Consider the following 27,536-nt stretch of genomic DNA (forward strand, 5'->3'; position numbering starts at 1 on the left):
GGTGATTCTAACTTGAAATACTTTCACCATGGCTGAATCTGGTGATGTGAGCTATCCCATCACGGGCAGTAAGGTATGTCAACCCCCTCTCCCCTTTAAAAAAAAACATTCGGCCGCGACAACCGACTCATCCCGGACCCTGAATCATGATGCTGACCATCGTTTTTCTCTTGCAGTATTCATACCCCCCTCCCCCCGAGCCTTTCCTATCCATGCAGCTATCAGATCTGACCTGGAACTTTGGGATTAGGTATCAAAGATATCGTGACCAAGGGTAAATGGCAGTCGTGTGTGCTAGGGGTTCTAGAACATGGTCCATCTAACGCTTTCTTTTTCGCCCCCCTCTTTTAGGCCCGATTGTCGATAACGTCAAGTCTGAGGTTTCCAAGACCACTGGGGAGTTCCAAGACTTGAAGAACACTCGCGTTACCCCTTCGACCACCACCAACAATGGCCAGCCGTTGACCCGTATGTGTTCGCTTGAAACCGATAAAATAGCTCACCAAGCTAATCATAACATATTCCAGACTACCACTCTCTTCTTTACAGTCTTTTGAGCGTGAGTCTTGTGTCGGAAAATATTTCATTGAACGCGAAATAGATCGGCCACTTTGCCTTCCGCCTTCGAATGTATACTAACTGCCCCTCCGATCTACAGTGGGAACAACCGCGCGCGACCGCCGTTTCTTATGCCAGCATCATTGGTTTCATCTTTGCCGCCCGTTACCTACCCCTCCTCCGTTGGGCCTTCAAGTTTCTGTACATGTCTTTGGGAGGTGAGTTGGTCGCGTGACCCGCACTTGTTAAGATCACGCGACTGATTTTTATGTTTAGTTACCGCTGCCGTTGAGATTGCCGGACACGTTATTCTCAAGAAGGGCATCGCCAGCTCATTCCGCCCCCGTCGATACTACACAATCCCCAAGGAGACCCACGAGGCTGTGCTCGAGGACCTCTCCCAGTTGTTGGACTTCTTCCTGATCGAGTTCCAGCGTATCTTGTTTGCTGAGAATGTCGCGCACACCGTTGCGGTATGTTAATCGAAGGCTTATAATACTTGAAGGCATAACTGACTTTTTTCAAAAAGGCCTTCACAGCTGCTTTCCTCGGCTACTGGTTGATCCGCTTCGTCCCGGTCTGGGGATTGGCCGTGATCGGAGTGACCACCGCCTACATCGGTCCTCTTGTGTACATTAGCAACCGTGAGATCATCGACGAGCAGATCCAGAACATTCAGGATATTGTCAACGCCCAAACCAATCAGCTGAAGGATCTGGCTGGCGAGCGCACCTCGCACGCCACTGGACTGATGAAGCAGTATGTCGGTGACTACAGCCACAAGGCCCAAGAATACATTGGCCGCCGCTCTGTTTCTCCCGAGATGACCAAGGTCACCACTCCCGTGAAGACTGAGCCGATTGCCGAGCCTGCCATCAAGACCGAGGACTTCCCGGAAGCTCCCAACGTTGAGCCGGTAGCCCAAGTTGTGGAGTCCGTGGAGTCCGCCCCACAGGCTGCGGAGCGTGAGCCTCTTCTGGCTGTTTAAATGCCCACCAGTTGTTCTCTTGTGATCTCGGGACTCATGTTAGCCAATGGCAACCTTGACGAAGATCTGAAAACGGTTTCAATTCTTAAAGGATCTTCTTGGCGCGTAAGATCGACAGTGGGGCCTCTCATCCTTTTCTGATACATTTGCAATGTATATTGGACCCCTCTCAACATGTCGATTTTTCATCCCAATGACGAAAAAAAACTCTATGCTGAATGCTCGGACGATGAATTGATGTTCATTCCCCCTGCGCTTCTTCCCTTCTATTTTCTTCACCTTTTCACCCCCTTTACCTTCTACATTTTCTTTTAACCTTCTACATGTCTATGCAGTCTTCTTCAACTCCTGTTTATTTTAATCTATTCTCTGTGCATCTTATTTTCGGGTTCATATGATTCTAATAATTGTGTCGTAAGATGGTTGACGAGTTCGACTTGACTTATTGACTCGGATTCTATTATCTTGTCAACGTCCACTGTTAATTCCTGGGTAATATTATTAAGCTCTTCTGCTGTGTCTCCTTGAAATTTCGTGGCATGACAGTGTTGAAGAGTACAGCATTACCCCCACCGTCTAAAATGAAAGCTGGAGCACGGCTCTTGTGTGCCCTACCATAGAACAGCATTGAATCAATGAATGCGCTGGAGCCTCGACCTCGACCAACTAGGTAGCTCTTACTTTCAGCCATATTAAATAGCCTCGCACACAGCTTATCTTCAAATGTTGCGCTCCCGCATGTGTTGATGTAACAAGCAGCCCCCGCGCTGTAGGAGTGCAGCCGTTGAGTTTCATCCCGGTCTATCTTGTTCCCCCAATCCCCAACTCTCCGCATCATGATTCGGGCTGGGCTGAGGCGCATCTCCCCCTTCATTCTTGCTGTATTTCACCCAAACCTCCGGTTCCCTCTTTTGAAGAGTTGCTGCTTTTAGTGAAAATCGCATCTCTTATCTGGTTTATCTGTCACGTATGGCATCTCTACTCATGTGCGGTCTTGGCCACCAGGCCAAACTCGAGACACTGCAGTCATGATCAGGAGACTTTGGTATAAGCTCTATGAGTGCATGTCTGTGCGAGTACTCCAAAACCCATATTCAGATAGAGCTTACTAGGTGCATATGGGCCAAGTCTTTCCAGTTCGCAGGGACTCGTCGTTCAAGCAATGATAATCGAGAATTATTCAATGTCGAGTCTTAGGAGCATGCCCGTGAATCTGGGGCCAAATATCTGTTTGTTCTTCAACCTATCGGGATAGCAGTCCAATACACATGGTCAATCAACCGTGACCCTTGCAGACCTTTTCCATTAAGGGCATTCAAGCAAGCTTGGAATTCTTCTTTTGGTATACACACGCTTCCATAAGAAATGTTTTCTGATAGCTCAACATCGTGTTGAATGGGCTCGAGCATTAAGAGCAACATCCCAATTGAGACATCAAGTTAAATGCCCCATTTCTAGAAGCAAAAAGGAACACCAACGGAAACCTACACGATGCTCGGTCTTACCGCTCTTTTGAACCCAGTGATTCAAAGCCACTGTCTTAGACATCCAAATTCTGTCTTCTTTTTCTTTTTTCTTTCCAAACTTTCTGGGCTTGGTCTCAGACTCGTCTGGTTGGGCCGCAGTCTCAGTTCTTGGGTCTTCTACTGTGGATATGCTGTCGATACCGCTCACTCACACTGAATTATATGCTAATATCTCACCAATGTACTACATCAACACGCCTTACATCAACAGAGTGCAATGCATGTGGTATCTGCACCATTGTATGCTGTGCTCTGGCTCTAATGCTGCAAGATACCTCTCAATATCAATGAATGGAATAGAGCCCCTTCTACCCCCTTGTATGTGCTGAAATATAATCTTGACTGCATGATAGAGTGAATACAATGGGGGAACGTTTGAAAATGAACTGCCAGGTATAAGTCAGAGTGGCATGCTGGGATTAGACAATCTGAATAAGACACAGGGGAGAGAAAAGTGGATGCAGTCTAACATCGGTGGGCCCTTTCTTGTCTGTATCGAAGCATGCATGGAAGCTTCTCTAGGCTTTCTAGCCGATGAGAGCTACACGAAAGTAGGAAGACAAAAGGGATTCACTTGCAAAGCGGTATTCAATATTCTCAAAGAGCGGGTCTCTGCAACATGTGGCTATTCCTGTTTTCTCTGGATTTTTGCGATTGTTTGCGTGAAAGGAGCGTAACGTTGTCTTCTTGACAAATACCAAGTTGAATCTATTCTCTTGTAGCATTTTGATATCAATGTGCCTTTGGGAAAGGACCTTGCCCTGGTGGTTGATAGCTTTGATCCGGTCAGAAGGTTATCTCTTTACACCGCACCGCATCCTCAAACGTTGCAGAACTTCCAAAGGACTCGCCGACAAGCCATGCAACACGCCGTTATACAAGGAATAGATTGCCCTGCAGCCATCCGCTGGTCTCAGGCCTCTTTGATACCCGTCTCATCGAGCCACTTGAAAGCGATCCCTGCTGTGATTGGTGCTCGGATGATCACCTAAAAATCTCCGGTGACTGCAGCACCTTAGCTGCCGTCTCTACTGGTGCCGAGGCCAAGGCTCTGACATGGGGGGCGCTCTGCTCTTCCCACCCATCTTCTTGTCAATGAGGATTCTGTGCTGGATTGTCGGGATCAAGCGGGTGCGAGGGTTGCATTTTGTACTCCCGATCTGAGAATGAGCGTGGGGTCAGTTTGGAATAGGCATGGTCGTTTTACCCAGGTCTTTGACCTATGTATGGCGCAGACTGCCGTTACGGCCTGTTTGTATGCATACCAAGGCTTGGGCGGAAGAGGTGATGAAAGCCGGTTGCTTCAGTACTTTCATCACCGCCACAAGATATCCACATGGCGACCAGTCAAGCGCAGAAATGCCCCATAAGCAGGCAATAAAGGCGGTCTTCAGGTGTTGGGTACCCACATCCACAACGGTGAAACGAAGCCTCGAAGCTTCAAGACACCGGATTTAATTCCCCAGGGGCATCAAGAGATCGAGATGGCGACCTCCACAAGTGCATGGCGGTCAGCCCAGAGTCGAAGATCGCCATGGGAAACATATTGGCTCGAGAGACAAACAGACGGAGAGAGGGACTCGTCCGACTTTGGAGCCCCTCGTGATGCCCTAAATGGATGAGGCCACGGTCAATGATTCATTCTCCTGGGCCCGAGAGTCGACGAGGTGTGAAACAAGATATAATCGCCTTTTTTTTTGTATATCTTTTTTTCTTTCCACGCATCATCCTCTCTGCGTCTCTCTCTCTTTCCAGTCGCATTCCTGTTTTTCCTCGCTTTCGTTTTCTTTGGTGAAGATATCGTGTCATCGCACGCAAACAACTGTACTCACCCTAACCCTAAGAAAGGAGCGAAACAAACTCCCACGGAAACAAAGAGTGGATTTGAAGGACAATCCCATATCAAACCGCCTGTGTCTCGCTTGATTGTGGGTTTCTTCCACTGAAAGGTTGTGGCTTTTCCCCCCTTCTTCGACGAGCTTTCTGGAAGACGCCTTTTGTTCCACTTGTTCCCACTTAACTCGTCCTCTTTTCCCCTCGACCTTGTTTTGCTCTCCTTCAAACTCCTCCAAGGTTCATCCACTCGAAACCAGTATCATCTCTCTTTCCCTGCCCTTCCCTTCCCCTCCCTTCACACCGTTTATGAACCACACCCATGGCGTCTATCAAGGACTTGTTGAATCCACTGCCTGAGGATCCGGTTCCCAAGATCTCCACTCCGAGCACCGAGCCGTCTCAGAGTACCGAGCCATCTCAGAGCAACGACTCATCCCCGAGCAAGAAGTGGTTTCCAGTTCCCGAGGCTTCTCGTAGCAGTCAGCCCAATCTACCGGCGGTAAAACCGGCACGTGAAGGGAAGTTCAAAACTCCCAAGGATGGTGCTATTTTCAAGTTCGGCAAGCCCATAGGTGAAGTCCGCTATCCTCCTTGTGAGGACCGTGATGAAGAACTTCTTCAAATCCACCGGGAGTATCAACTCTACCCACTAGGAAACATTGCCGACTACCCTCGTCATATTCCCTACAAAAGCCAGAAGAAAGACTTCCATGAAAAGACGGGGCGTGACTACTTCAATGGTATGGCTGCCTTATAAAACTCCGTCTAAACTTTGACAACACTTACTTAGTACAATCTAGTCTTCCATTACACATTTCAAATTCCGGGCGACGATTACAAGTGGATGGTGATGTGGGACTACAACATTGGATTAGTACGCCTTACCCACTTGTTCAGATGCATTGGATACACAAAGGTACGCTGATTACCCACCAAGAAGCTTTACTCTCTCAAGTTATTCTAATTTCTCCCCCTATCAACAGACTGCTCCTGGAAAAGTCATGAACTACATCCCTGGCCTGCGCAACGTCTGCCACAGCATCACTGGAGGCGCCCTCGCTGCTCAAGGTATATCCCATTCAAGAACTATCCCCCTTGAGAGCAGTGATTGACTGATTCCTCCTAGGTTACTGGATGCCCTTCGACATCGCCAAATCCGTGGCGGCTACATTCTGCTGGAACATTCGTCACGTTCTGACACCACTCTTTGGTACTGACTTCCCATCAACCTGCGTCCCATTTGTACACGGCAAAGCGCGCGACTTCCCGCATGGTATTACGCTCGACCCCAGAGATATCTTCCACGCCGACATGACTGCGAGAGAGTATCGCAGTCTCGAGCCGGCAGAGGCGCCGTCTTCCAGCGCAGGCAACCGAGCCTCAACTCCCGCCCGAACTCCCGCTTCAGAGAGCGCGGATTCTCACGACACAGAGCGAGTTCCATACCGTCAAATCCACCCCAAGATGCCTCGCCGCAGCTACCCAGATAGTGTAAGCAGCGCTCGCGATTCATCTTCGGAGCCCTCGTTCTGTCATTCGCCCCTTAGCACAGTCCCCCACAGCTTTACACCCGTCAACCCACCTCGTACACTCGAGAACATCCCCCGCTCTAGTGTTCCTTCTCCGGAAGGGTCGACCAGTCACCACAGCCGGCGCATAGTCCCCGTGCCTAATCCCACTGGCATGATCGCGGATGTTGGATCTAGAATGGATAACCTAGCCCAAAATTGGCGCTCCGGGAACGCAGATGATGCAATCGTCACTACAACTTTGGATATGTTGAGCGTTGATGGGGAGTCAAGCATGGCCACTTCTCCGGCCAATAGCGACGACTCCGATAGTGATGATGAGGATTACCAGGAGTGGGCTTCGAAGCGAGTGTTGCGTCGTGAAAAGGGAAAGGGTGTTGCGAGTCGTTCTCTTAGGGCCAAGCCTCGTGACCGGGCGGCTGACTTGGGAGACGACCGTTTTCTGAATGAGGTCAAAGCAGCTCATGCTTTGGTTCGTCTGCATATGCAGAAGCTGGGAAGGCCCGACAGTGACGATGGGGACGTGCCAATGAATGAGTCTGTTTGGAGTCCCGGTTTGGAGCAATCCAAGTCGAACAATGGGAAGAAACGTCGCAGCTCTGTGTAATCCAGGCTCTATGATTCATCTGCGATTAGCTATCACGACTACCTTGCGTTTTGGAATTCTTCGTTACGATTTTTCCTTTTTTCCTTTTTTATTTTTTTATTTCTTATTTATCTTACTTGGTCTTTTTGAAATGGGGTTTATCTGCTAGAAGGACGGTGTCGGGATTTATGGGATTCGAATTTCGGTTGATGTATCAGAAATGTGGGTTGGTTTTATGTGGTCATTTTCCGGAGGTTTTCTTTATCGAATGAATTGCTCGAAGGTAGTGTGAATGAAGATTTTCAAACGCCAAAAAAACGAGGGAATTCTGTCCACGGCGACAGAGTTTTTTTGTAGTATTTAGTAGCAGCTTCAGCTTCAACCTCCAGGGCTTACCTTGGAAGTTACTAGACAGACAGAGTGACAGTAAAGGACCGACCCAAATACAGTCGCCCTCTTTTTACTCACTCCCGAGGTCTGAACAACTCTGCAGACTACTGGAATTTGATAAGAGGGGAAAAATAGAAGTTCAATTCGCATATGAAAATACCATGGCCGGCTCTGCCTGGACGCCATAAGAAACAGATTAAGAAAATTGAAGGAAGCCCTGAATCAGAAATGTAAAAAAAGCACCATTGAAAATAAGTGCCCATCAACGCCCACAAATCAACTACTCGCTATCATCCTCCTCGAAATCATCAACTGAGTCATCATTGTCTTCACTATCATCCTCGATGACATAGCTCTTCTTGGGTTGGGCGCGACGGGAAGGACGGGCGGCAGCAGCAGCACGGCGAGGAGCAGGAGACTCATCATCCGAGGCATCTGCCTTTCCGGCAGGAGAGTCCAAGATGTCGTTGGCTATGGCATCAATATCATCCTCAGAGTGATCAGCCTCAGCCTGTTTCTTCGCCTTCGATGCAGAGGCAGCAGCAGCCTTTGGCTTGGGAGCGGCCTTGGGCTTGGGGGGAGCTTTAGGCTTAGGAGCAGCCTTAGGCTTAGGAGCGGCCTTGGGCTTGGGAGCGGCCTTGGCTTTGGAAGCGGCCTTGCCTCGAGCAGCAGGCTTGACTGGTGTTTCATCTTCCTCATCTTCCTCCCCCACTTCTTCCTCTTCCTTCTCTTCTTCGTCATCCTCGATACGAGAAACACCTCTGGACTTGTTGACTTGTATCGGTGAACGCCGGGGTGATTTCTGAGGGATGAGCTTGCTGTAATCGGTCTCGTCCACATCGAAATCGCTGATCTTGGATTGTTTAGCGGGAGCCATCAGGCTAGCGCTACTTCCGGCACGGGAGCGCTCAGAGAAAAGCTGTCGAGAATCCGAATCGCCACCGCCAATGCCCTTCACCATTTGGCTGACATCTCCAAGAAGGTCGTCCCCATTGTCACTGTCAGAGTCGCTGGGGACATCATAACTCACAGGTTTGCGGGCACGGCTTGACTGCGAGGTCTGTTTTGGGGATTCATTTGCAATCTCAAGGAAGTCATCGTCTGAGTCCTCTACCTTTGGTCTAGCCTTGGGTGCTCGCTTCCTTGCGACAGGCTTTGGCTTCGGGGCAGATTCTTCGGGCTCGCTGTCGACATTGAAAATGTCGTCAGCAGGCGAAGCGGTGTTTGCTGGCGCCTGGTCGATTTCCATATCCACGTCTCCATCTTCATCCTTAGGCTTTGTCGACGCAGCCCGACTCTTCTTGGGGAGAGTCTCTAGCTCAATGTCAAAGATATCATCTTCGTCCTTGGGTTGGGGAGCGGGCTTGGATTTTGCTGATGCACCGCGGCCCTTTTTGGGAAGAGTTTCCAGTTCAAAGTCAAAGTCATCATCTGAGTTGGTGGCTCCATCACCCGATGGAGGAGTTGGCTTGCTTGACGATTGGTTGAGGAAATTAGCAAGGCTGTTCGTCTTAGGTGCTGCTGGTTCCTTCTTCTTCTTGGCTGCCGCTGCCTTCTTGGCCTTGGGTCCGCCAAAATCTTCATCGTCTGGGTCATCACCGTTGGCAACCTTACGTTTGCGTGAGGTTGCAGCACGGCCTCCGCCAGTCATAAGCTTTGAAGAAGCGCGACGGCCCTGTAGCAGTGCTTTGCGTGCACGACGGTCCTCATCTTCGAGCTGGAAGCGCCATTCATCAATGAATTCATCGAGATCCTTCCGCCAAATGTCCTCCTTGGAGAGCTTGATCAAGGCATCGATCTCGGTCTCGCGGTCACCAATCTGGCGGCGGAGTTTTTCGACGCGCTCTTGGGTCAGAGACCATAGGGCCATGCCGAGAAGATAATCAAAGGCGCTTGACAAGTTTTCGACCTCCGCATCATCGCCTTCTTCATTTTCTTCGACAACCTCTTCCTCCTCGCCCATCTTCTTGGCTTCGATGGTCTTAGGGAAGGGTTTAAATCCTTTCTCTTTCAACTCGGCGATAAGAACAGGCTTCTTCTTCTTAGAAATGACCAACTTGCCATCAATAATCATCTGCACGAAGCGGGCCTGGTTGCTGAGCTTCTCCAATTCTCGCTGGAGCTCTGACAGCTGATACTGCTTACGTTTCTCGTAGTACTTGAGACGAACATGGAAGAACTCCTTGAGGATGTCATCAACTGTAGCATATCTGGTGATGCGACCTTCCGGATCGAATGCAACCATGTTACTGGTGCCGATGGTCTTGGTGAGCTTGAACTTCTCTTCAAGGCCCTCGCCGGAGAGCGCGGCCTTCATGTTCTTCTCGTCAAGTTGAATAATGAAATGAACCTTGCTGTGGGTGTTGTAGTCTTTGTAATCCTTGATGAACGAAGGCGTTTTGTCAGCCTTGATGATATCTTCCAGCTTGTCCTTGAAGTCCTGAGTCCAGGTGCGGATGGGCAATTCGGTGATCTCAACCTCCTTGTCTCCAGTCTCCTTGATAGTACCACTGAACTTGAAACGGTCTCCACCCATGGACACAACTTCGCCAGTAAAGCCGCGGAACCAAGGTTGCATAGGAACGGTGGGCTGACCATCCATTAAGGCTTTGAGATTTTTCACAACATCCTCAGGGTTGTAATTAGGGATGGAAGTACTCCAACCAGTGCCAATACCATCGGTACCGTTGATCAGAACCAAGGGAACAACAGGCATGTAGGTCTCGGGCTCAATCTTTTTGCCATCATCCATATTATATGTCAACAGAGCGTCGTCAGCCGGGTGGAACATTCTGCGTGCAAACGGTGACAACCGAGTGTAGATGTAACGAGCGCTGGCACAGTCGCCACCGCCTTGAAGTCGACTACCGAAGTTTCCACTGGGCTCGAGACAGTTGATGTTGTTCGAGCCGACGAAGGTCTGAGCCAAACCGACAATAGTTTGCTGAAGCGAGGTTTCACCGTGCTGGTAGGCTGTCATACCGGAGACAAGACCAGCCAGCTCCACAACCTTCATGTCTTTCTTCAAATTACGTCGGAAGCACGCGTACAGCACCTTGCGCTGACCAGGTTTTAGGCCATCAACAACGGAAGGAATCGAGCGCTGGTTATCCGCCATACTGAAAAGAATGAGTTCTTTGTTGATGAAATCGGTGTAAGAGATCTTGGATACGGAGTGATCGAGGAAGGTACCAGGCTTATATTGACGAAGCCATTCCTTTCTCTCATCTGCCTTCTTTTTTGAGAACGCCAAGTCAATGAGTTCTGCCTCGTGGTCTTGCATCGTATGGAATTCCTTCAAGTGACGATCAAGGTCTCGGAAGTAAACCTGGGCATCGTCCGTAGAGCTGGTACCCAGACCCTTGTAGTACTTGTGATCCCAACCACGCTCGCTTCCATGAACTTCCAGCCAGGCTTCGTATTCGGGCATGGTGAAAAACGCCTGTGACTTTGAAGGGTTCTTCGGGTCACCCTTCCAGACTTTGATGATGGGAGTAATGAACTCAATGAGGAACTCGGGGATCTTGAGTAAACTAGGGAACTGCGCTTGAAGGAAGTTGATAAGTAGACCCTTAATGTGACTGCCGTCATGATCCTGATCAGTCATGATCATAAGATGACCATAACGAAGACCCTTGGTCTCTGTATATTCCTTTTTGTGTTGCAATCCGATGAAATTCTTGATGTTTTGAATTTCAGCGTTCTTTGATATCTGGTCAAAAGACGCATCTCGAACGTTGAGCAACTTTCCACGCAGGGGGAAAACACCAAAAAGATCCGGCCCAACAACAGCACGTCCGGCCATTGCTAGACCCTTGGCCGAGTCACCTTCCGTCAAGATAAGGGTGCATTGGTGCCCATCTTTGGTTCCCGCCTTGTTGGCCTCGACTAATTTGGGATTGGTCATGCGGGAGCGACGGCCACTGTCACCCTTCTTGAGAATTTGATCTGCTTTTTGGGCGGCGAAATGCAGAATGTTGGTCATAACCTCAGTTTTGAGGACTTTCTTGAAGAATTCCTCTTCTAGGATGCACTTGCTGCCAAACTGTGTATGTTTCGTGGTCAGCTGCTCTTTGGTTTGCGATGTGAAGGCTGGGTTCACAACCTGAGCATTGACGAAGATAAAGATGTGGCTCCGAATTTGAGCGGTTTTCAGTGTGGCGCCGGTCTTGTTCTTCTTCTTGACAGCATCCGCTAATCGGTTACAAATCTGGTCGGTAATGTAGTTCACATGAGATCCACCCGAAGTAGTAGCAATGGAGTTGACGAATGAGACTTGCTGGAAATCACCATCGGAGACAGCAAAACCAATCTCCCAGCGCGGGTCCGGGCTGCAAGTGAGAATTTCGTCCTTGGCGGGCGGGCCATCATCGCCACGCTCCATCCGAATCGCTTTGGTATACATCTGCATGTATTGTTTGAAATTCCTGATGGGAATGCGCGTTCCATTGAGCTTCAGGGTGACGCCGGCGGTACCCGCCAAATCATAGACACGACGTTTGACCAGAGCCTCAAAGTCGTCATCAATGCCAGTCATGCCAAATCTGGCAAAGTCGGGCTTAAAAGTAACTTTGGTGTAGTCGTCCCCCTTACCGTCCGTGATCTTCGCTTTGCCCACCTTGGACATGTTCGATGTCCAGACCTGCTTGTACTTCTTCTTTTGACGCGAATCCTGGGTTTCAAGAGTGAATTCGTTGGAGAATACGTTACAAAGCTTGGCACCAAATCCGTTGCGACCACCGGTCACCTTCTCTTGGGTATCATCGTAGTTGGACGAGGTAAGAAGATGTCCGAAAATAAGTTCTGGGACATAGATTCCTTCCTTTGCATGGATTTCGATAGGGATACCACGTCCGTTATTCCATACGCTGATCTCGCCTGCTTCACGATCGATAGTCACCCGAATCTCGTTCATGTTCTTGTCATTATGTTTGTTATCGGCAGCATTGACCATGATCTCGTCAAAGATCTTGTAGAGACCCGGGACGAAGGTAACAGGGCGGTGCTCCATCATTTCTGTGGTAGAGTTGTAAACCCACATACTCTGTGTGGTGGCTTCGATGGATCCGATATACGTGTCGGGACGTTTGATGATGTGTTCAAGTTGTGTAAGCTAAAAAGTACGGAGTGTCTTCGTATTAGCAACCAGGTTTCTCTGAAACACAGCCAAAAAAAAGTTTTGTGATGCAACTCACTTTCTGGTACTTGTCGGAGGCGTTGCCAGTCTTTGAATCAGGGGGAGCATCTCCTCCAAAAGACTCATTCTCCACGTCTGCAAGAGGCTTCGAGGCCGCTCTTTTTGTGGCAGCAGGCTTTTTGGCCTTTGGAGGGGTTTGGGAGAGGGAATCGTCATCGGAAATTTGAACGTCGGATACTTCATCCTCAATATCGGCTTTAGCTTTCTTCTTCGGGGCAGCCTTAGCAGCGGTCTTCTTGAGGGTTGTTTGAGTTGTTTTCTTGGGCGCAGATTTGGCAGCAGGCGCCTTCTTGGGAGGAGCCTTGGCCTTCTGTAGCAGATAATCTCGGGTTAGCGGATAGGCTCACGAGTTTCAACCATCAAATCAAAGACTGACCGGCGCGACTTCTGGGGCAAAGTCAGAGCTACCCCCATCGCTGTCAATGTCGAAGACCGAGTCGTCCATGATTGAATCGTCCATGGCGAAGGATTTAAGATTCGACTGAGAAGGTGCAATCGGGCGTTAAGCCGCGATGATAACGAGTGTGTCGCGATAGAAAACGAGTGACAGATTTGAGTTTCGTTGGAAGCAAAGGGTTAGTTAGGAGTTACACCAAGAGGAAAGAATCTCAGCATCATTAAGCTAGGAAAGAAGATGGGAGGGAAGAGGGGGAAGGAATGCACTGTTTTCCTCGCAAAAAAAAGTGAGCGCGCCTACCAAACTTCGGGCGGTCAGTTGCTTTGCTCGTGTTTTGATCTCACCGCCCAGCCCAATGCGGGAATTCCAAAACAAACTCCGTCACGGGTCACGTATGCGACAAGATAAGCAGGACTGTTGCGCTCACTCTACTGCATGTAGTCCTCTAGTCGCTCAGGATTAATCTGGTACTTGCGAGAGAACTTGTCACATTCACACGTGATCTTCCTCTTAGTTGGCAGTTGCAAAGTTACAACACCACGCGATATACAAGTAATAAAGGGGGTGGGGGGAATGCCAAATACTAATTTGGTGCTCTCGCTAATAGATTGGAAGTACAGCGCTTCAAGCAACCTCCTCGAGTACTATGCATAGTATCCGCATACGGTAATAGCTTTGAACTCTGAGGATATCGTCTTCTCAAATACTGGCCAAGTGGCATAAAATCTAAGCTCAATTTGAAATGGGATGAGGTCCCGAGGTTCTGCCCATACAAGTTGACTAGTAGTATATTTATGCTCCCCGCAGCTGAACATTCAAATGTTATTGATGAATAACATTTATGGATTCAACATTGGTTACGGCACCTGGGCGCCGAAGACTTGTATGGCCTGGGGAATAAGCAAGTGTTCAAAAATTACCACTGAGAGATAAACCACTATACTTATTGAAATTTTACTAGTTTCATGCTCTTCACCCCCTGTTCAAATGTTTAATTGTGAACGGTACGTATGCTGCATCCTAGTTTAAAGGATAGTGATTATTTATTATAATTTTCCGTGATGGCCCGAGTCTTGAAAAGAGTCCCGAAGTTACAATACCAAAACTTCACGTTTGAGACGCAAATACTAGCATATGGCACTTGAGGCTACTTAAACGGTCTCTTATTAGGAAAAGAACTCAAAATAAATCTTCAACGAAGGGACCGAAGCTGGACAGAAAGAAGTCAAAGAGAGAGAAATATGAGAGCACTCGTCATCTCAAGATTTGAAAAAATTAAACCATCAAAAGAATTTCCTTCCTTTCAGTTTTGGCTCAGTACTTTTATGCACAAACTTGAAACGAGCTTTGAAATCAAAAAGTTCTTCTGAATTGGTTTGTTAAATGTTGTGTAAACCAGACGGACCAACGATAACTCCCAAAACTCGAATAAATCCGGGCACTTGTTAGGCATTGGTAAGAGAATAATTGTTGGCAAACGAAATGCGGTCCACCCTGCATGTTTGAATAGTAAAACTGCGTTACAAGGAGAAGAGGCCCGAAATGGCAAGCCATAACTGGGCTCTGAGAGCTCGACCCACACTTTGATTCAGTCCACAAATCTTTTTATCAAACATGGCGTCAAACATTTGAACCTCTGAAGCATCATTGTCAGCATTTTGCCTTGATGACTTACCAGAGTCTTGGGTCTTGGGTGCCGATCAAGGGGACCGTAGATAGCGAGACGAAGAAGATGAATTGTAACTTCATTATGCCAACCCCAACCCAATCCGGCCAACGAGGCCGATGAGAGATGCTTAGGTACACATGTAGGTACTCGGGAGTGTATAGTATGTATCGACGACTGCGGGAAGAGCCATGTCGGGGTGGAGGCAAAGGAGCAGTTCTAGAACTTAGATCATCTGGTTGACAAGAGTTGAGACTCACTCCACTTGACTCGTATGAAGACGGGGCATATCGGATCGGACGTGTCGGTTATCAGTCGAGTTTGGACGTGAATGAAACTCGATACTTATTGGGAAAAAGCAATGCCAGCCAATACAACTGCAAAGGGCTATGTATACTCCAGGGCTCGTTGTTGAGTACACTTTCTAGTTGGGAGTGGCACACAGGTAATAATAGTTGTGAGATTTCTGGGCTATGTAATGGTACCAGTTGAAAGATGAGAATTACTTGAAGAGGAAATATTCAAAGAAATCTTTCTATATGGACATTTCAGGAAATCGAGAAAAGGGAGAAAAGCAAAAGAGAAAAGGCATGATCAGGGCTTACCAGCCCCTGATTCCTGATTGTTTCTTCAGTTAAGGTGAAACAACCCTGGGTGACTGCTGGGTGCCACTGCATCTTGGCATTTGTACATTTCATACGTGGTCCGTGACTCTTGAGTCTTGACCAATCACAGCCAGCAAGTAGAATTATGAACCAATGAATCGAGGAATAGATTACAATACGCTGGTCTTATGGTTACTAAATGCAGCCCCCTTCTAATATCATTATGACCTGCAGCAAAGAGATTTGATGAGATCTGTTTTGTTATTCTCAATAGCCACAAGGGGCCAGGGTTAACTTTATCAGGAAAAATTTGTTCCAAGTGGCAATTTTTGAAGCTTGAGAATAAGTCACCATTACGGACCCCATGTATTACTAACGATCCATAATGGTGGGGGAAATGGATCGAGATGGAATTCAAGGGGATCCATGGAAACGCGCAACGCGTTGTTTGGATTTGTATATTGATTTGTACAATCTAGAAATTGGAAATTTACTATTTGACGTTAGGGGGAGAATATAACGCCACAATTAAACCAAGATTATCTTTAATAACAACATGCAACGGTCATCAGACAGTCGGTGTATGAGATCGGCGGGGGGCGAGACTCTGGGAGGGGGGAAACGCTAAAAGGGGAGGCTAGTCAAATAGTTTACTTCTCTCTCCTGAACCTCCCTTTCTCTTCTGCCTGCCACCTGCTTTACCTCTTCTTTTTAGTTGTACATAACTTTGCTACTATATGGTGCTGGCTCACCTCGAGGTTATTTTCGTATGTGCTCCCCCCCCTATATACCTTCTCTTCGCCATCCCCCTCCTAGTTAAAAAAAAACGGAGAGAGAGAGAGAACCTTCTGTCTCCTGTACTGATCTCCACTTTTTTTTTGTTTCTCGAACAGACATGAAGCTGGTCTTGCATATCGCCTCGAGAACCATCTTACTAGCAGATTGTATCTGATTGACCTATTTTGGTGAATTTGTATCATACTCGAAGTTCCTATTCAATTGCCACCACCATGGCCGACTCCACTCCCACAACGCCCACTTCGCCTCATGGGCCACATGCCCCTAATCACGATTCAATGGTGACCGTTGCCCTGTCCGACAAACAATCCAACTCGGAACACACTCAACCAGACTGGCGCACAATCGACATTCCATCCACACCTGTTCAATCGAGCTACAGGTCGGACGCAAACCGGAATACCGCCGACTCATTCGGTCCCATACCCCTCAGAGATGCCGCAAAGACCAACCCACTGGCCACGGAGCCTTCGACCCCGACTGCGACAGAGCCCAGACAGTTAGATGAAGATATGGAGCACGAGGTCGATTGGGAGAATTTGGATAAAACGGAGGAACAGGAGCCACGTGGAGAGGGTTCGGACGATTCCACGGCTCTGCTATTGGCCCGATTGGAACAAGAGAACAATGCTTTGGCTATCGATCCCAAGGCCGGCTTATCAAATGCCCCGAAGATCCAGACACATCACCGTCAGTCTCGATCACAGTCACTACACCAAATCAAGCGGCTGATCCGTGACCCGGCTCGGGCTGAACTACGCTACTCGCAACTTCCACCTCCACCGATGACCGAGTTGGAATTCTGGGCAGCACTTGTGGCAGACTACCCGCAGACAGCTCAGCGTCTGCCAACCTTGACATCGAACAAAATTCAAGGAGGTGTACCGCCGCCACTAAGAGGGGTGGTATGGCCCAGTCTGACCGGGGCTCGCGATCCTAGTCTATTGGATGAGTTTCAGCGACTCTCGGGGGAGAGTAGCCCTTATGATGGCCTGATCGGTAAGGATATTGGCCGCAGCTTTCCCAATGTCGAGATGTTTCGGGATCCCAATGGCGAGGGGCAGCAGATGTTGGCCCGCGTGTTGAGATGCTTCAGTTTGTACGATGCTCAAATCGGGTACTGCCAAGGTCTGGGATTTGTGGTTGGACCTTTGCTCATGCACATGTCGGATGCGGAAGCTTTTTGTGTGCTTGTTCGTTTGATGGATCACTATAATCTGCGCCAGTGCTATCTGCCGGATCTGTCGGGCCTTCACCTTCATGTCTACCAATTCCAGAACCTTTTGGCGAGGCACCGACCGACCTTGTTCGAGCATCTGGAGTCGCTGAATGTTGAACCGGTCTATGTGTCACAGTGGTTTCTGTCGTTCTTCGCGGTGGCGTGTCCGTTGCCCATGCTTCTTCGAATTTACGATGTCATTTTCCTCGAGGGCGCTTGTGAGACCCTGATGCGTGTTGCACTTTCTCTGATGCAGCGAAACGAGAAGCGAATCTTGGCATGTGCCGAGTTTGAGGATGTTATGCAACTACTACTGTCGCGCAGTCTATGGGATACGTAAGTTGATCGAAAAAAAGGAATCTTGAGTGAGCGCGACACAGAAAACTAACCCAAAATCTACTAGATATGCCTTTAATGCGGATGATCTTGTTAATGATTTCGTGTCACTGACTTCCCTCGTCACTAAAGAGAGCTTACAGGCGCTGGAAGCTAGTTACAATCAATCGCAAGGTGTACCAACCGGGATTTCGTTCCCACAAATGCAGGCTGCAGCATCTCGCTTTCTGGGACGGCTATGGGCGGGTTCAAATAACCACAACTCAGTCAAATCTTTAAATCCCAACCCCAATCCGTCACGCCCCACGAGCACAATTCGGCGCTCCACATCAAAACAAAGCTTGACGTCAACACTCAATTCGGTTGAAACCACCTCTGACGCGAGCACCGCCCCTACTGAATTATCAGCTGGCACAACAAACCTGGATGGTCAAAAATCACGAATTAAATCAAGCATGTCTGTTAACCAAAAAGATCGCGATCTCCATACGCAGATTGAGGACCTTTTGATGGCATTGGGCGATCTTCAACATCAACATGCAGATTTGAGCCGAGAGTTGCAACAAGAACGTGAAGAGCGCGAAGAAGACCACGCCTTGGCGAAAGAAATGCTCAATTGCCTTCAGGAGCTACCGGAAGAGTCCCGACCTGTGGAACTTGTCTCCAAAGCACAAGCCCGATACTCTTCGAACGAACCCAAGCACGCGTCGATTCCTCAGACTAAACACCAGCTTCATGATGACTTGACGCGGTGGAAAGAAATGCACGAGGTAGAGGCCAGTCGATGCATGGATCTTTCCCGACGCATGGATGACTATGAAAAAGAAAACACAATCTTGAAGGATCAGCTTCGCGAAGCCCGCGGTCGAATCCAAGATGGTTATCGTGATCGCCAACGCCTGGAGCGAAAGAACCAAGAGCTCCGCACCCTTAAGACCAACACCTCCGAGCCACGAACACCACCGGAGATTGTTTCCCCCGCGTCTGACACGAGCGAGAAGGCATCCCCTCGGGGACTTCGTGAACTGAAGCTAGCCCGGAGTAACTCCCAGAAGAGTATCGCGTTTAGTAAACGTTCCAGTAGCCTGGGCCTTCAGGCTATTTTGTCCACGGAAAACAACAAACCCGCGCCCGAGGATGCCTTACTTCTGGAGCTTGTTGCGTCTAAGACAGCAGAGGCCGTGGCTCAACAAGAACTCGAAGAAGTCAAGTCCAAACTTGATTCCTTGCGAAAGATGATTAGCGCGCCCCAATCCCAGGCGAAGCTTGACAATCGCCACTCTTTCTTCGGGCATAGTTCAAAGAATAGCATATCGAAAGCCTCGACTGAACCCGTCAAGACCCCAAGTGCCTCAAACAATGCTGGAGGTGGCGGTGGTGGGTTCTTCAGCGGTTGGGGTCGTCGAGCTCCACCGAGCACCGAAACCCCCTGAGATCTTACTCATGACCAAATTGTATGAATTTAACCTTTTCCAAAGCCTTGATTGTTGTTTTTATTGTACATAAATGATATCCCTCAAAGAGAGCATGTTTACTATTTGTTAATCTCTTACCTGGCCTCGAGCTGTTTGATCTTCCACGATCCTAAAAATAAAAAAAATCCCAAATAGTCAATTTCAACAACAACGTAAGCTACATTATTCACGAAGCATGATATCTTATACTCTCGAACAATCAAATATTCCGAATGCAATCAAGCCATAACCAGGTCCAGCCTCTTATAGTCTCTAATAACTTCAGCAAGCTAAATTTACCAGCCAAATGTACCACTTCGGCGCCTAGTACACAATTTAGAAAGCAGCAACGGCGCTGTTAATCTTTGACTCCAGAACCGTAAGCTCTGACTGAATAGAACCACCACAGATAGACATGTTATTGATGATAGGTCGCAGGTAGTTCTAAGACAGATTAGCATATCTTTTTTGTAAACACTTATACAAATAGTAGCTTACGGTAGTAGCGACCTCAAGATTGTTGATGGCAGCGTGAACACTAACAGAGAGGAGACTCGCAGAGAGGATATTAGCCTTGTTGCTGACGGTCGAGACAAGGGCCTTGTCGGTGTCAATGAACTTTGAATGTGTTAGCTTAGTACTTTCTTTGTTGCACAGAGTCAGATCATACAGTGGTGGCAGCATCACAGATGTCCTGCTGGTCCTGAGAGCTCAGGGTGTAATCACAAGGAAGGACAATTCCGCTCAGCAAAGTCGCCATGTTGTCGGCGAATCCAGAAATGATCGCAGCAGCAAGAGAGGCAGCGTTGGTGGTTCCCGAGAGGTTTGAGTTGAGGTCAGAAACTTCCTTGGTCGCACCATTGAGGGCGGCGACTACAGACTGGGAGCAGCTAGCCTGACTGGAAGCAACGGGAACGGCAATAGCAGAAGCGGCAAAGAGGGCCGAGACGAGGGCAAGCTTGAACTGCATATTGAATGTGGAGAAAGATGGGAGATGATCGATATGGGTGGAATTGGCTGAGTAGTTAAGTTGAACGATGGGTTGTTATGGACCTGGAGGTGATGCTGGATGAATATAGTGGGAACAATTGAAATCGAAGCAAATTGTATGTTCTCTTTATAGGCGTCAAGCCCAAGATTGATCTACAAAACGTACTAAGTCCTAAACCATAGCTCATGGCCTGAAAACGTTAGTAGCAACAGCTCAATCAACCCGAATTAGTAACAGTGGCCACCAAATCTAGTAATTGGAAGGCATTGGCCCCCAGAGTAAGGGTCCTTACTCTTGGCAGGAGTGAAAATAGCACAAATGCAAGAATATGATTCGTGAATGGCGAGGCTGAAAAAGAAAAGGATACTAGACTGCATGGTTTGTGCCCAGGACCCTTGAAGGATCAGGGGACACAGTCTTCTGACTGGTTTTACGAAGACTTTGCTATCAAGTTAGCCGCAGATCCCTACAACTTGACTTGACTGGGATAGAAACTGCCCCCAAATACGGCCCCAATTAAGACCACCCCAAGGTTTCACTCCAACGCCCAGGGCTCATCGCCGAACTTTTCAGTATGGAGGAGTTCGTCGGCAAGTAAAAGGAGGCTTGATGGCTTGGAATCTCTTAACTCTTATTATCGTAATAACATTGAACTGTGAAAGTCCGGTAGGATGCGGAAATAGATTGGCCCCCTTTGTCCAACGACTCAAACGACTCAACGTACTCCACATACGGCGACCGTAATTCATTCATGATTAAGCAAATGAGGTTGGAATAGACCCCCGAGGTAAGACACTAAATAGAGTCAACTCTAGATAGTGTTTGGAAATTGTCGGGGGATTATTGTCGAGATCTTAGTACATATCAGTGAACAAAAACGAGGAAAGAAAAAAGAAAGAGCAAAGATATGGATCGGATGTCAATGAGTCCCAGATTTCCAGCTGGCCCAATTTCACCATATCCGTTGTATTTTTCTTTATTTTTCACCAAGGAAGCAGTAGCTATAGCGAGTGTTGAAACGGTCGGCTGTTGAAGTCTGATATACGCTATTCCCAATTGGGACACATCTATGCTCTATCACATGCATCTGCCATGACGTCATTTAAAGTTGTCGTAACCTTGATATCCAACAAGTTACAACTACTAATGTACCAACCAGTTCAACACCTTCATATTCTTTCCAATCTTCTATCTTCATCTTCTTAACATATCCGAAACAATGGAGCATCCAGGTATGCCAATATGTGTCTCGCCCATGAAGCAATTCCATTTCTAACCCAGTACAGTGGAAGAGATAGGACAGGTCATCCGCCTTCTTACCCAGTCTCCGCCATCTTTGCAACAAAAATGTTTGGAGAGATTCTTTACTCAGGACGCCTCGTTCTACCATCCATTTTGCATAGTTCCTAGCTTTGAAGGGAGCCGATGGTATGTACTCAAGATCTTCCAATGGTACAAAATCATGTCGCCCCGAATTGAACTAGAGGTCCATTCTATCGGTAAGCCATTACAGCCTATACTTCAAACCCGTACTCCACTCACAAGAAAACGCTTAGCCTTTGATGAGAAAAACCTCAAACTTTTTGTTCAAATGTCCCAAGTGTTCTCAATCTGGATTGTACCATTCCACGTCGCGCCAGTGACTCTTACAACGGTTCTCAACTTGACGACCGAATCCAGCGAGAGCAATCAGAACAAATCACTATATTACATCAAAAAGCAGGAGGATCTCTACCAGACTTCAGAATTTATTAAATTCTTGTTGCCTCACGTTGGACACTGGATTGTTACCGCCTGGCACCTTTTTGCAACATTCTTCTGTATTATTGGGGTTTATGCTCTTTGGCCAATGTTGTGGCTTGAGGAAAATGGTTATCTGCCTGCTCGAATTGCACAAGGTAACCTTGCTTCTAACTTTGATCGGGAGATTGCGGAGATTAAGCAGAAGTGATCTGATCCTGGACAAGAGACACGCTTCATACCCTAATACAAAGAATATGATGAACATTGGAATGCAATCAAATGTTTTAAGTTTGGTTTCATCAATCATTAGCTAGGTACAATAGATGACCCTTGAAAGAAAAGATGTTCCCGGCAGAGGCAGCGAGGATTCTGTTTCAAAAATGTCAATTCTGCTTTCTAAAAATGGAACGAGGCACATATTCGCTGCCGAAGCAGAACATTGAGCAACAGCTGGTCCATAGCACCTTGCCTCTGTCGGCATTCTTCATTCGTGTGTCAACCGGGACGGCAGAAATGACACCACTATAAGTCATCAGATTGATTTCACCTTGATACATCCACGCCATTGATACAAACTGGGTGGATATTGCATCAGGATGCATTCTCTATGTAAACTAGGGATTTTCTAAACTATGGGAATGAATAATATGGAATCAATAGCATGATGGTAGTCATTTGATCGCAAGATGGTCTCGAAAAAATGTCGTCAAAATGTCGTCGTCGCCCAAGACGCTTAGAGAATGAGAAAACAAAGAATAGAAAAATAAAACAAAAACAAGGCACATTGGTAGCAAACGATACCGACGTTAAGAGACCATACAGGCGAAGACCGGCAACAATATATCACGGCCAACCGACGACCTCACTCGTCGAGAGGGTTGGTCCAAGACCCCGAACTGCTTCCGCTGCATGAATCCCTTTCTGGTTCTTCCGAGCCCAACTCCATGTTCCACCACGGTGCATCCATCTTTGTCGGAAAGAAACGTTCCGGAGAAACGATTAGATCGCGCGAGAATAACGAGTTCATCAGGCCAGAAACTTGAGGTCGTTGTAGGCCATCAAACACAGTGCGTGGTTCTTTGCACAGCGACCCTTTATGATAACTCATCCGAGGAAAGAAGTAAAAGAAAAGTTTCAAGTTGGGTAGCTTGGATGAATGAAAAAGCAATTTGGGTGATTCGGATGAAAAAAGCTGTTCTGATTAAAAGCCATGCCGCCTTCCTCCATGGTTCCATGTTGTTTCTCCAAGGCCCATCGCTTACTCTGTATCTCGGTATAGATCCCCCTTGTCTGTTCAATTTTTTGATAGAGAGTTGTGACACTTCGAGCCCAATCCGAATTGAGCATAGTGAATATAGATTTCTCCTCTACCTCCACCGTTTGTAGAACACCTTTCGACAGAGCATCCAACAACTGATATATATTTGCTCAAACTCGCTGCATCTGTGATGGAACTTCAAAGTTGTGTAGATATTAGTGTTGATATCTGTTCTTCAAGCCCAAACTGGTGGTGAAATTGTGTGGCTATCCCTGAACTGGTCTAGTAGCAGGAATGCGTCTTCATCGGTTGTCATTTTCGAACCCGTGGAAGAAGCATCTCTTTTAAGTCTTCTGATATTGGTAAATTGGAGGGAGTAGCAGACCTGTCATCAGAAGGACTGGTATTTTCATCGACAGTTTAGGCGGGTAGTTCCTTGTGGTCGGAGTCATCACTCTCGAGGTCATGGATTATTGGCTCCTCCTAAGACATTCCATCGAGGCGATCGTAGTCTTCATCTGGGGTCTCTCCTCTCTGCACCTTTTGTAGGCCATGGTCCAAATGTTGTGTTCGGATTAGCCGCCTCCAGCCGGAACCCTTGAATCTGGTACATTCAGACAAACTTGTCCGATTTCCCTCCTTTCAAGGAGTGGATCATCACCCAGCTCTCAGAGACGAACATTGGAAGGGTGGGAATCTTGACTTCCCCTTGTGGTGTGGTGTGTCATCTTCTTCACTCGGTTCTTCTACTGCTTGATCGGCATCCCTTTCGTCCAACATACGTTCCAACTGTTGAATTGTTCGCAAATATCCTTCTGCCTTCCGGGATAGAACCCGGTACGCATTGGACAGATCGACTTGTGATTCTTCCAATTGTTGTATGTTAGTGATGAGATGATCGAGCTGACCGGCAGGTCGAGCGAGTTTTGCAGCCTCCGCAATTTGAGAACGCGGTCGGACTCCGGGCACCGTATCGTGGAGGTCCCATTTGTGCTTTGGAACTGCCTTTGTAGCGGTCTTCCTGCTCTTTATTTGTTTTCTCAAAAGAAAAAAAAAAACAGACAGCTTTTCGGAATACATGAGAAGATAAGAAACATTTTGGAAAGAAGAAAGAGTGAAAAGGGACTGGAACAAAGAAGCGAAAGAAACTAACCTGGGGAGAGAGAGAGAAGAGAGAGAGAGAAAGAAGAAGAAAGTTTCGGTGATGAAAGATAGTAGGCGCTAATACTCAAGCACTTGCTACATACTAGTATAGTATACTAGTACTATCGGGACTTCACTGATGACCTCGGGAAGACATATTGTACTGGAACATACATATTGGGTATATAGTGAGTATGCACTTGAGAAGAGTATCTACATGTACTCAGTACCTGGAGCTTAGATCAAGTACTATACAGAAACTTACTACTTAGCATCTATTTGATGGCATTTCTTAGAATCAAAGCCCCGCACGTGATTCGGTTTTCGGGGATTTCAACTGCATAAGTTACATAACATGTGAATCAAGTCAGACTCTCCGTACCAGCATGAAACGGATGGGAGACGGGGCCCATAAATCCACACTGTAGTCTACGCTTGATTAAAATATCGGAACTCAACATTTGAAGCCTTGCAAGGTTGATTGTCCAGATACAAGACATTCTATTCCGTCAACCCGCCTTGAAGGTGCGGATCTGGACCCTGGTGTTTTCCATCATCCGCCCGTCCCGCGCAGCTTCATGAACACCCGCGCGGGCCTTCAATTCACTCTTTCGAGATAACCTATAACAGCATCTTCATGACTACCCCAACGTCAAAAACAGCCCATAACGATGTGCGACAAGACAAAAAGTCAAATGAACGTAATCTAAGCCAGATTTGGCGAAAGGGACTAGCCGGAGGGATAGCAGGATGCGCTGTAAGAATCCTCGACACTTTGAAAAAAAAAAAAAAAAAAACTTTCATAATACTGATATATACCAGGCCAAAACAGTGGTAGCACCATTAGAACGAGTGAAAATTCTGTTCCAAACAGCTCACCTCGGCTTTGTGCGGCACACAACTCATTGGCTAGGCTTTGTCCATGCCATCCAAGCTATCCGCCACCGCTACGGAAATCAAGCACTTTTCCAGGGCCACTCCGTGACACTACTGCGAATCTTCCCCTACGCCGCTATCAACTTCCTGGCCTATGACCAGATCCGAGCCACCCTAATCACGGCCCGTGATCAGGAAACGCCCTTTCGTCGCTTGATATCTGGCAGTCTAGCCGGCGCTATATCGACGACTTGTACCTATCCCTTTGAGCTCATTCGCGTACAGCTGGCCGTGCAGATCAAAGATACATCCTTGGTCACGACGTGTCGGAATATCTACCACGGCGGTGGACTCGCCAACTTCTACCGGGGATATGCGCCCACATTGTTGGGGATCTTGCCTTACGCAGGCACTTCATTTTTCATCCACGATGTGATTGGGGACTGGTTTCGTTCGCCAAAGCTAGCTCCGTACACGGCTCTTGAGCCCCAGCCAGCTAAGTATGGTCCAGACGGCGCTAAGCGTATTCAGTTGACTGCGGTTGCAGAGCTAAGCTCTGGAGCTTTGGCTGGGCTGGTTGCACAGACGGTTTCATATCCCCTTGAGATTATCCGGCGACGGATGCAGGTTACTAGGACTGGTATGAAGAGTCGTCGTCGGGCGAGTATTATTGAGACGGCTCGGTCTATATACCTTCAAAGAGGTGTCCAAGGCTTTTATCTTGGCTTGACAATCGGGTACATTAAAATTGTGCCTATGGTCGCAACAAGCTTTTTTGTGTACGATCGGATGAAGGGCTATCTGGGCGTGTACTAGTAGGACTAGTTTTTACTTACGGCCTGCTACACGCGCCCACGGCTTAACCCAGAATTGGAAAGGCTTAGAGCTACTCCCTGTGTCTGCATTATTTCTGGCTTCATGAGCCAAGGAACCCTTTATATCATCACTTTTCCGGTACAGTTGCATAAATTACATATATCAAGTATGCAATTCGTACATTTGCCAAGTTCTGGGTTTATAACCCCCAAGAGGACGAAGCATATACCCATCCCAGGGATTGAGTATGTCCAACCTCTCTCAAGTGCTCAAGTACTCACCATGCATGCTATACCCTGCACCTGTCATACCGCTTACAGTATCTATGATATTCCTTGGAAATGCACATGGGTGAAATTTTCAATAACTGATCAGAACACTCTTCCAGTAGTGCCTCTTGTCAACCCGCGATCTCCATACCTCACACCCCGCCTCGTTCTCAATTGGTGGACTAACTCAACCCCAACCTGCTGAACACCTTCAATCCATTACTGCAAAGCCTAGGAAAAGGTCATATTTTCAACGACTCCTGCATACACTGAATGACCATCGCCTATCACATCATGAGGGAGTACTGGAAAAAGAAGTTCTACCATAGAAGTGAACGATCCAGAATGTGAACAAACCCAAGCCTCCACCAAAGGGTTCGCCAAAGTCGCCGAAATCTTCTAGCAAGTCTCCTTCATTCGAGAAATGAAAACATCAACAATACTATTTCGTTTATTTTGAGGACTCATCTACCCAGGAGGTGGTGCCTTCAAGAGTATTCCCGAAGCTCAGTGGTGACTCCCCAATCACCGAGGATGACGACTGCTATGTTGGAGAGGGCGATTATTATTCCACAGCAAAGGTCTGTGTTACCGACAAAGATGAAGTCGTCGTTTCCTGCCTACTATGTAGCATGTCTTTCAGGTCTAACACTTTGTGATATGCGCACCTGGATACGTGTCGTCTGCCCTGCGTGGCCCAACATGAAGCCGATGTCAATTTTGCGGCACCAATGGTCTTCTTCATCAACTCCACCACCATGTCCGAGTCCTCACAGATGAGATTTGCGGAACTTCACCCGCGGCATCATTCCGATGGCTTTACTAGATGCTTCTGGATGAAGACAAAATCTGTCATGTATTCAATTGAACAATTCAATTAAATTCGAGAAGCCTGAACCCCCAGGCTTCAAATGTAGAGTGGCTGGCTTCTGAGAAACCATGTCTGGATGGAGCATACCCACTATTATCTGATGCACCAATACTCTTTTTTCGAAGGTGGGTAATTCCCAAGCAATCCGGGGAAAACCTTAGAATGATGCTGTAGAACCATCAGAATTACTAAGTCCTAGACTAACGTTCTTGGCCATACGGAACAACCGGAGGCTGAAAACGCGGGGAAGTGCCTAGTATCTATTTCGTTCCAATCGATGGAGTAGACATCCAGCTTTCTAAAAGTTCTCCAATCATGCTTTCCAAGGTTATAGGACATCAACATATCTGTCTATTCAACACTATCGTTGAAGGGTGGGAAGGAACACTCATTGTTGGGAACCTCGAGAGTTTTGGGTGTTAGAAGCCAAAATTGAAAGACCTTCGGATAATCAACACAATTGACATAGCGCTGTCAAGAAAGT

At 47.6% G+C, this 27,536-nt stretch overlaps 7 protein-coding genes across 7 annotated transcripts; 5 read left to right on the forward strand and 2 right to left on the reverse strand.

Moving 5' to 3' along the window:
- Window positions 1–28: 28 nt before the first annotated feature.
- N7466_005728 (uncharacterized protein) lies at window positions 29–1,546 on the forward strand (the record flags this gene model as incomplete). The annotated part of the gene is made up of 7 exons (XM_057165125.1): window positions 29–68; window positions 251–274; window positions 352–468; window positions 528–559; window positions 602–776; window positions 835–1,031; window positions 1,088–1,546. The coding sequence occupies 7 exons, from the start codon at window positions 29–31 to the stop codon at window positions 1,544–1,546; spliced, it is 1,044 nt and encodes a 347-aa protein (XP_057020724.1).
- A 3,681-nt stretch (window positions 1,547–5,227) lies between these two features.
- N7466_005729 (uncharacterized protein) lies at window positions 5,228–7,044 on the forward strand (the record flags this gene model as incomplete). The annotated part of the gene is made up of 4 exons (XM_057165126.1): window positions 5,228–5,648; window positions 5,709–5,824; window positions 5,892–5,976; window positions 6,035–7,044. The coding sequence occupies 4 exons, from the start codon at window positions 5,228–5,230 to the stop codon at window positions 7,042–7,044; spliced, it is 1,632 nt and encodes a 543-aa protein (XP_057020725.1).
- A 649-nt stretch (window positions 7,045–7,693) lies between these two features.
- N7466_005730 (DNA topoisomerase 2) lies at window positions 7,694–13,070 on the reverse strand (the record flags this gene model as incomplete). Its single annotated transcript, XM_057165127.1, has 3 exons — window positions 7,694–12,526; window positions 12,609–12,920; window positions 12,987–13,070. The coding sequence occupies 3 exons, from the start codon at window positions 13,068–13,070 to the stop codon at window positions 7,694–7,696; spliced, it is 5,229 nt and encodes a 1,742-aa protein (XP_057020726.1).
- Window positions 13,071–16,288: 3,218 nt separating this feature from the next.
- Window positions 16,289–19,064, forward strand: N7466_005731 (putative GTPase activating protein (Evi5); the record flags this gene model as incomplete). Its single annotated transcript, XM_057165128.1, has 2 exons — window positions 16,289–17,631; window positions 17,699–19,064. The coding sequence occupies 2 exons, from the start codon at window positions 16,289–16,291 to the stop codon at window positions 19,062–19,064; spliced, it is 2,709 nt and encodes a 902-aa protein (XP_057020727.1).
- A 357-nt stretch (window positions 19,065–19,421) lies between these two features.
- On the reverse strand, window positions 19,422–20,055 carry N7466_005732 (uncharacterized protein; the record flags this gene model as incomplete). Its single annotated transcript, XM_057165129.1, has 3 exons — window positions 19,422–19,529; window positions 19,584–19,703; window positions 19,756–20,055. The coding sequence occupies 3 exons, from the start codon at window positions 20,053–20,055 to the stop codon at window positions 19,422–19,424; spliced, it is 528 nt and encodes a 175-aa protein (XP_057020728.1).
- A 1,240-nt stretch (window positions 20,056–21,295) lies between these two features.
- N7466_005733 (uncharacterized protein) lies at window positions 21,296–22,027 on the forward strand (the record flags this gene model as incomplete). Its single annotated transcript, XM_057165130.1, has 2 exons — window positions 21,296–21,308; window positions 21,363–22,027. 2 exons carry the CDS (start codon window positions 21,296–21,298, stop codon window positions 22,025–22,027), a joined length of 678 nt encoding a protein of 225 aa, XP_057020729.1.
- Window positions 22,028–24,857: 2,830 nt separating this feature from the next.
- Window positions 24,858–25,912, forward strand: N7466_005734 (mitochondrial carrier; the record flags this gene model as incomplete). The annotated part of the gene is made up of 2 exons (XM_057165131.1): window positions 24,858–24,977; window positions 25,043–25,912. 2 exons carry the CDS (start codon window positions 24,858–24,860, stop codon window positions 25,910–25,912), a joined length of 990 nt encoding a protein of 329 aa, XP_057020730.1.
- Window positions 25,913–27,536: the final 1,624 nt, after the last annotated feature.

This window comes from Penicillium verhagenii (assembly GCF_028828195.1).
Source record: "Penicillium verhagenii strain IBT 33310 chromosome Unknown utg000006l_segment0_segment0, whole genome shotgun sequence".
Taxonomy (NCBI): domain Eukaryota; kingdom Fungi; phylum Ascomycota; class Eurotiomycetes; order Eurotiales; family Aspergillaceae; genus Penicillium; species Penicillium verhagenii.